The sequence below is a fragment of the Muscardinus avellanarius genome, assembly GCF_963383645.1.
Source record: "Muscardinus avellanarius genome assembly, chromosome: 3".
NCBI lineage: Eukaryota > Metazoa > Chordata > Mammalia > Rodentia > Gliridae > Muscardinus > Muscardinus avellanarius.
In genome coordinates this window covers 20663449-20672577 of record NC_137788.1, presented here as the reverse complement: position 1 = coordinate 20672577, position 9129 = coordinate 20663449, and the positions used below count along the sequence as shown (strand labels likewise).

Genomic DNA, 9129 nt, shown 5'->3' with positions numbered 1-9129 from the left:
CCCAGGTCATACATAGGATCGCTGTGGCAGGAGGGGGCTGGCTGGGTCCCTCTGCCCCAGCCTGGCCTGGATCTGCAGACTATTGAGCTGGGAGCCCAGAGCAACCATTACTGCCATGCCCAGAAGGGCCCCGGCAGTCACCTTGACCCGAAGAAGGAGAAGGCCCGGCGCCAGCTCTATTTGGCCTCTGCCATCTGCCTAGTGTTCATGATCGGAGAAATTATTGGTAAGAGCTTTTGTGCTAATCAAGTGGAATCGGTGGGTGGCCTGGATGTTCCCAGTAAGCGTAGGTGCTGTGATTTGCCTTGTTTCACAGGTGATGAAACAGGCATGTTAAGTAACCTGCCGAGGTAGGTCAGGGAAGGCCTGAATGCCTGGAGGGAAGAGCGTTTATGGAGTACCAGCTGTGCTTCCCAGGGCCTATCTGAATGATTTCGGCATTCATCCTCAGAGTAGAGATTGTTAACCCATTTCAGAGACTGGAGTTGGGGCGCAGAGTGGAATCACTTGCCCGTGGTTGTACGGCTAATGGGCCGAGAGGGCTTGAACCCAGTGTCTCCCAGGCCTGTGGTTTCTGCCCGCACATGCTGTTGGGAGGTGGCCCTTGGAGTTGATAAGGGCTCTGCTCTTGCAGGCGGGTACCTGGCACACAGCCTGGCCATCATGACGGACGCAGCCCACCTGCTCACCGACTTCGCCAGCATGCTGGTCAGCCTCTTCTCCCTGTGGATGGCCTCCCGACCAGCCACCAAGACCATGAACTTCGGCTGGCAACGAGCGGGTGAGGACCCCGATTGCCTGGAGATCGAGTTTTAAGAAAGGGGGTTCAGAACTGGGGTTCTTGGGGCGGATCCCTGGGTGAGGCCCTGAGGGTGGCTTGGTTGGAGGAAGATGTCAGCTTTGGCCTCTGTCCTCTGGGATCTCCCAGTCCCAGCTATGCAGGAGTGGGAAGCAACACTCACCTTCCTATGAAAGCAGTAGCCCTAAAAAAGCTCAGCCAAAATACCAGCAGGGTCGACCTGCTGGAAGACCCGAGCTTTAAACATATAGGTTCTTGTCTCTCCCCTCAGAAACCTGGTTGCCAGCCAGACCCAAAGTGTATATTTAAACAGGTAGTTTCTTTTCGTGTAAAACAAACAAGGTTGAACCAGATAAGTTTTTTTTTTTTTTTTTAACATTACTGGGAATTGAACCCAGGGCCTTACACATGCCAGGCAGTAGCTCTACCACTGAGCCACATACCTAGTCCTTTCTTTAATCTTCTGAGACAGTGTCTCAGTAGTTGCCCTGACTGGCCTCAAACTTGTGATTCTCCTATCTCAGCCTCCCAAGTACTGGGATTACAAGGTGTGTGCCACCACGCCCAGCCTAGGAGGCTCCTAAATTCCTTCTTGCTCTTGACTTTCTAGATGGGCTTGGTGGTACACGCCCCGTAATCCTTGGCTAGCCTGGGTGTTAAAAAGAGCTGGACAAGTTGGGCGTGGTGGCTCACACTTGTAATCTTAGTACTTGGGAAGGCTGAGACAGGAGGACTGTAGGTTCCAGGACAGCCTCAGCAATTTAGCGAGGCTCCGAACAACTTAGGAAGACCCTGTTTCCAAATAAGAAATAAAAATTGGGAGCTGAGACAGGAGGATTGCAGCTTCAAGGCCAGCTACTTAGTGAGGCCATCTTAGACCCTGTTTCAAAATAAAAAATAAGAAAATAGGGCTGGGGGTGTAGCTCAGAGGTAGAATGCTCCTGTGTTCCATCCCCAGTACTGTTCAAAAAAATCCGGCTAGGGGTATAGTTTACTGAGCTCAGGTAGAATGCCTCTGGGTTCAATTCCCAGCCACACACACACACACACACACACACACACACACACACACACACACACACGGCACAGTGGTACAGACCTGTAATCTAGTACTTGGGAGGACCGAGATAGGAGCATCACAGGCTGGAAACCAGGCTCAACAGCTTTTTTTTTGGTGGCGGGGGGGGGGGGTTCTGGGGATGGAATCCAGGGGCATTTGACCTCCAAGCTACACCCCCTGCCCTATTTTTTGTTCTTTACTTTGAAACAAGGTCTCACTAAGTTACGGAGGGCCTCACTAAGTAGCTGAGGCTGTTTGCGAACCGTGATCCTCTGGTCTCAGCCTCCCAAATGCTGGATTACAAGCCTGACCACCATGCCCGGCAGGCTCAACAATTTAAAAAATAGGGCTGGGGGTGTAGCACAGTGGTAGAACCACCTCTAGCTTCAATCTCTAGCAACAGGCACACACAAACACACACACATACACACACACACACACACACACACACACACACATGGACGGGCTGGAGATGTAGTAGCTCAGAGGTAGAGCTAGCACGCGCAAGGCCCTGGGTTTCATCCTCTTCATTGCAAAGTAGATGAATAGCTCTGACATTCTCAGATATGCTGGCCACACCTTCAGCAGAACCTGTGGCACCCAGCTCCTGGCTTTGCGGTGGGGAGGAGGGAACATGGAGCCGGGAGGCCCCTTCACCGCAGGACCCTGTGCTTAGGCTGTCTGTGGGGGTTGAATTCTTCTCCAGAGATCCTGGGAGCCCTGCTCTCCGTGCTGTCCATTTGGGTGGTGACGGGGGTGCTGGTCTACCTGGCTGTGGAGCGGCTGATTTCTGGGGACTATGAGATCGAAGGGGGCACCATGCTGATCACATCGGGCTGCGCCGTGGCGGTGAACATCATGTGAGTGTGGCCCTGGATCCCCACGCCTTTCCCTCCCACACGCATGCCTCTTGGTGGAAGGAGGTCATGCCGGAGTCAGTCCAGCACTGGCCACGGGGACAGAATTTCTTACAACAGTCTGAGCTCTGGCACTTGGAACTCCCAGGTCCTGCATTAGGCTCATAGATGTCCAAACTTATTGGCTTGCTGCCCCTCTTCAGAAAAAATACTACTCCGTGGCCCTGGGCACTTCCCAGCACCTCCTTATTTTTATTCAGCTTCTCCCCAGTTGCCCCTGGATCTTCTTCGCCCCCCGGATCTTCCTTTGAGAATCTGGTCTAGTTGCTGCAAGAGATGTCCCAAGGGGCATAAGCCATGTTCCTTTTCAAGCTGATGTGGCTGGAACTGGAGGAGGCAGTGATGTTTAGCACTTGGGTGACTCATTCAGGCCCCCTCTCTGGTTCAGTGGCCTCAGTTTCCCCATCTGTGACACAATGAAGTGAATTAGATGACCAGCACAGAGTCCTGCTCTGAGATTTGGCACTGGGACACTGCCCAGACTCAGCCTGACAGCGGAGCTGAGCCCTGTGTCCTGTGGCTCTGAGTCAAGGGCGCGGCACGGGGTGGGGGAGGCTGGGCTCCCCAAGTAGCCTCTACTGCACCCTCAGCGAGCCGCGGGACTTTATCTCTGCTTCTGTAGAATGGGGCTGACCCTCCACCAGTCCGGCCACGGGCACAGCCATGGCCATGGGCACAGCCATGATGACACCCACCAGCAGCAGGAGAACCCCAGTGTCCGAGCTGCCTTCATCCATGTGATCGGGGACTTTCTGCAGAGCTTGGGTGTCCTGGTGGCAGCCTATATTTTATACTTCAAGGTCAGAGCTGGGGACAGGGAGGAGGCTTGGTTGGGGCAGGGGGGTGGACCACCTGGGGCTCCTAGCTCCTTCCCAGCTCCAGGCAAAAGGGTGGGGAGAGGGAAGGAACTTGGGTCTTAAACCTATCAATGTCAGCCCTCTGATCTCCACTACAAATTTGAAAGAGGGAGAGGGTTTTGTGAAGCTCAGAGAGGTTCAGTGACTTGTAAAATGTTATACAGCTAGTAAATTGTGGAACCATATTCAAACCCAGGACTGTTAATGTGGCCAAGCCTGGGTGTTACCCCATGTGCAGAGGCAGTGGGAGAGGAGTTGTAAGAGCCAGGCACACAGTATTAAGGAGAAGCCGGATGCAGTGGTGCACACCTGTAAACCTAGTACTTGGGAGGCTGAGACTGAAGGGACACGGGTACAAAGCCAGCCTCTGTAACTTAATTATTTGTTTATTTATTTGTAGTAGTAAGGATGGAACACAGGAACATTTTACCTCTGAGCTACACCCCCAGCCCTATTTTTTATTATTTTTTTTTTTATTATTTTTTTTTGTGTGGTACTGGGGGTGGAACCCAGGGGCTTTTCTACCTCCAGGCTATACTCCCAGACCTATTTTATACTTTATTTGGAAACAGGGTCTCTCCCTAAGTTGTTGAGAGCCTCACTAAGTAGCTGAGGCTGGTTTCGAACCTGTGGGATCGATCCTCCTGTCTCAGCCTCCCAAATGCTGGGATTACAAGCGTGCACCATCATGCCCGGCTCTATTTTATTTTGAAACAGGGTCTCACTAAGTGGCAAAGGCCTCACTAAGTAGTAATAGAAAAGGCTGTCTGTGAACTGCTGTCCTTCTGTCTCAGCCTCCCAAAGGCTGGGATTAAAAGTGTGGGCCACCACACCCAGCTTCAGCCTCTGCAATTTAATGGGACCCTGTTTTTTAAAATTTATTTATTTATTTATTTAATTTATTTTTTGTGGTACTGGGAGTGGTGCCAGGGGATTTCTACCTCCAGGCTATACTCCCAGACCTGTTTTATATTCTATTGGGAAACAGGGTCTCACTAAGTTGCTGAGAGCCTCACTAAGTAGCTGAGGCTGGCTTTGAACCTACGCAATCCTCCTGTCTCAGCCTCTCAAGTGCGGGGAATAGAGACAGGAGGATGGCAGGTTTGTGAGGCCCTCTGCAACTTAGTGAGACCTTGCTTCAAAATAAAGAATAAAAAAAAAAGCCGGCGTGGTGGCGCACGCTTGTAATTCCCGCGCTTGGGAGACAGAGACAGGAGGATCGCATAGGTTCGAAGCCAGCCGCATGCGCTGGCTTAGGAGACCCTGTTTCCAAATAAAAATGTAAAAATAGGTCTGGGAGTGTAGCCCAGAGGTAGAAGGGCTTCCAGGAACCCCAGTACCACCAAAAAAAAAAAAAAAAAAAAGAATAAAAAAAAATAGGGCTGGGTGTGGAGCTCATGGTAGAGTGCCTGGGGTTCAATCCCCAGTGGAAGGAAGTTAGGAAGGAAGGATTTGAGAGGCCAGGGAGCCTTAGGCCCAGGAGAGCCCCTCTTCCCTACACAGAGCTAGGGAGGAGGGCAGATGGGAAATAAGGTGTTGACTGAGCCCCAGGTCTGTTCTCCCTTTTCCTATAGCCAGAATACAAGTATGTGGACCCCATTTGCACCTTCCTCTTCTCCATCCTGGTCCTAGGAACGACCTTGACCATCCTGAGAGATGTGGTCCTGGTGTTGATGGAAGGTAAGCTGGGCTTTGGGCTCCCTTTTGGTTCCTGGTTCTGTGTGTGTGTGTGTGTGTGTGTGTGTGTGTATGTGTGCGCGCGCGCGCGTGTGCATGCAAGCATGCGTGTATGTGTGTGCGTGCATGTGTGTGTGTTGGTTCTTGGTGTGTGTATGTTGGGTATGTGTTGGTCCTTGGTGTGTGTGTGTGTGTGTGTGTGTGTGTGTGTGTGTGTTGGTTCTTGGTGTGTGTATGTTGGGTATGTGTTGGTTCTTGTGTGTGTGTGTGTGTGTGTGTGTGTGTGTGTTGGTTCTTGGTGTGTGTGTGTGTGTGTGTGTGTGTTGGTTCTTGGTGTGTGTGTGTGTGTGTGTGTGTGTGTGTGTGTGTGTTCATTCTCTCCACACTTTGCAGGGGAGCCAGGGTCTGGAAAACCTCCCAGGGCCTGGTTTGATCTTGGCCTAGGTTGGGTCCTTGGTGTTCCAGTTCTTGGAACTGTTCCCAACCATGCCTGCCCTCCCCCCAGCTCCAAGGCGCTTCTCCCCTGCTGTGTGTCCTCCCTGCTGTAGCACCTGGAGCTCCAGCCTGACCCCAGTGTGCCCTCAGTGTCCAGTTGCCTTCCCTCAGGATGAGGAGGGCCAAGGTTGTGCTCCGCATGGCACAGGGGTTGAGCAAGGTTGGGAGAGAACAGTCAGCCTGGGACAAGGGCCTGGGCCACGCCCCTGCCTCTGGAGATAGGGAATGGCCAGCCCTGAATTACCACTGCCATTCTCTGGGGCTTTCTTGCACTTTGGGGCCTTGGGTCAAGGTCATGGGTATCTGGCCCAGGTCAGTTTGGAGTAGAACAGGGTGCTGGCCTGGGGTTGGCAGGAATGTTTAGTTAGCTGTAGGTCAGAGCTTTTCCTCTAAGAAGATGACCCAGGTAAAAGTAATGATGGTAATGATGCCACCTTGGGTGGGTCTGGGGTTCTCAGGTTTGTTCTCCTTTTCTTATTAAAACACACCAATCCTGATAGTTGGGAGGTAGAGACAGGAGCGCAGGTTCGAAGCCAGCCTTGCTGGCTTAAGAGACCCTGTTTCCAAATAAAAATATAAAATAGGTCTGGGAGTGTATCCTGGAGGTAGAAGGGTTTCTTGGAACCCCAGTACCACCAAAAAAAAAAAAAAAAAAAAAAATACAGCTAAGCCAGGTGTGGTGGCACATGCCTGTAATCCCAGCATTTGGGAGGCTGAAACAGGAAGATCACAATTCTCAGACAACCTCAGTTAGTAGTTAATGAGGCCCTTGGCAACTCAGTGAGACCCTGTTTCCAAATAAAGAATTAAAAATAGGGCTGAGGTAGCCAGGTGTGGTGGCACACACTTGTAATCCCAGCATTTGGGAGGCTGAGACAGGAGGATCATGGTTTGCGGACAGCCTCAGCTACTTAGTGAAGCCCTTTGCAACTCAGTGAGACCCTGTTTCAAACTAAAGAATTAAAAAAAAAAAATAGGGCTGGAGGTGTAGCTGGAAGGTAGAATGCCTCTGGGTTCCATTCTCAGAACCACACACACAAAAGGGCTAGGGGTATATTTCAGAGGTAGAATATCTCTGGGTTCCATCCCCAGTACCCCAAAAAAAAACAAAAAAACAAAAAAAAATCATAGCTGGGTGTTGTGCAAAGCAGTAATCCCAGTACTTGGGAAGCTGAGACAGGCTGATCACAGTTTCAAGGTCAGCCTCAGCAACTTAAGGAGACCTCTGCAACTTAATGAGACCCTCTTTTCAGAATAAAGAATAACAGCCGGGCATGGTGGCGCATGCTTGTAATCCCCGCGCTTGGGAGGCAGAGACAGCCGCGTGCGCTGGCTTAGGAGACCCTGTTTCCAAATGAAAAAAATGTAAACATAGGTCTGGGAGTGTAGCCCAGAGGTAGAAGGGCTTCCAGGAACCCCAGTACCACCAATAATAATAATAATAATAATAATAATAATAATAATAATAATAATAAATAATAATAATAACAACCCAGGCATAGTGGCATAGGTCTGTGATCCCAGTATATGAGAGGCTGAGACCGGAGGATCCCTGGTTTGAGGATAGCCTCAACAAGTAGTTAGACTCTCAGCAACCTAGTGAGACTCCATTTCAAAATAAAGTAGGGCTGGGGGTGTAGTTCACAGGTTAGAATGCCCCTGGATTTGATCTCTAGTACCACAGACAAGCAAAAAATCACTTATGGAGCCCCTGTGTGAGCCGGGGCAGCAGCCTGCCCTGCTCTGGGGCTTCCCATTCCAGAGGAGGAGACGCAATATTTCAGATAATGTGCGTGGATGCGCAGCGGCAGGGTGGCGTGATGGAGTCCTGAGGTGGAAGCCTCACAGCCCTGCTGGCCCTGAGCCCCTCTCTGAGAGGGCCCTGGAGCAGCGGGAGGGAGGGGCCATTGCCTTCAGCCCCTGTCCTTGCCTTCTTCAGGGACTCCCAAAGGCGTGGACTTCACAGCTGTGCGGGACCTGCTGCTGTCGGTGGAGGGGGTCGAAGCCCTGCACAGCCTGCATATCTGGGCGCTGACTGTGACCCAGCCGGTGCTGTCTGTCCACATTGCCATTGGTGAGTGGTGGGGGCTGGGGCAGGGTGACAGGCAGCCACAGGCCTGGGGCCGGTCCTGGTGGGTTGTGCAGGGCCCCCGCATTGAGCCGGCCTCATTTTGAGCATGTTATACACATTCTTCATTCGCTCGCCTTGATCTATTTATCCCTGGAGGAAACGAGGCTGGGGTGGGGTGGTAGCCCAGTCCTTACCCAGGCCCTTCCGGCCGGCAGGTGGCAGATTCCTAGCCTAAGGCTGGTGCCAGGTATGGGGCTGGGGGGGCAGTGCAGGAGTGGAATCTGGGGGCTCTTCATGTCCATGGTCCCCTGTCCTGGTCTGCTAGGGCAGGCATGAGGCTCAGGCTCCTGATTGGCTCTAGAAGGCCAGGTGTGTAAAACAGTGTCTTTCAACCCAGCTCATAACGCAGACGCCCAGGCTGTCCTGAAGGCTGCCAGCTCCTGCCTGCAGGGCAAGTTTCACTTCCACACCATGACCATTCAGATCGAGAACTACTCCGAGGACATGAAGGACTGCCAGGCTTGCCAAGGCCCCTCGGACTGACCGCTTGGCCAGGCACCAACTGAGGCCTGCCAGAACCTGCAGGTGGCTGGACTGGGTGTCCCGCAGAGCCAGCCAGGGCTCTGCCTACCCTGCTGCGTTCTTAGACACCGGGTTCATAGCACCCCTCTCTCCAAGCTCAGGGTGGAGCCTCGCCCACTCCCGGAGGGGGCCTCTTCTTGGTCCCTCCAAACTGACCAGAGCCAGCTGCAGGATGAAGACCCGTGGGGTAGAGCCCGTGTGACCCTGCTCCTCTGCCTCCGGCTCGGCTCCTGGAGAGCTGCATTCTGCCTAGTCCTCGGCCAACGCCACTCTGACACTCCAGGAGTTGCACTGAGGCTTGACGGGGCACTGGCCCTGGGGCTCCCTCGCTGACCTGACCTCCTACTGACATTGGGGTCGGCCTTTGCTGTAAGAAGTATTGGTATACACCCCCTTCTGCCATACCCATATGGTTTGGGGAGGCTGTTGGGAGATTTATGAAGACTCCCACATGCTTGAGTCCCCCTGAGACGTGCACCCAGAGCCATCTGAGGCCTGTCTGCCTTGGTCACTTTAGCTGGGGGCCAGTGTTTCCTTTTCTGGAGAGAGAGACTTCTCACCAGGTAATGATCTTTTTCCTCGTGCCTTATTCTCCCAGCCCAAGAAGCTGTACATTGAGTGGCCACTGGGCCGGGGCAGTGATTTCGTCTGGGATGCTGTGCACCCCTGGG

At 52.6% G+C, this 9129-nt stretch overlaps 1 protein-coding gene across 1 annotated transcript; it reads left to right on the top strand.

Moving 5' to 3' along the window:
• Positions 1–8419, top strand: SLC30A2 (solute carrier family 30 member 2; the record flags this gene model as incomplete). The annotated part of the gene is made up of 7 exons (XM_080691023.1): positions 1–226; positions 635–781; positions 2566–2719; positions 3399–3576; positions 5208–5313; positions 7745–7879; positions 8274–8419. The coding sequence occupies exons 1-7, from the start codon at positions 208–210 to the stop codon at positions 8417–8419; spliced, it is 885 nt and encodes a 294-aa protein (XP_080547149.1). The 5' UTR covers positions 1–207.
• Positions 8420–9129: the final 710 nt, after the last annotated feature.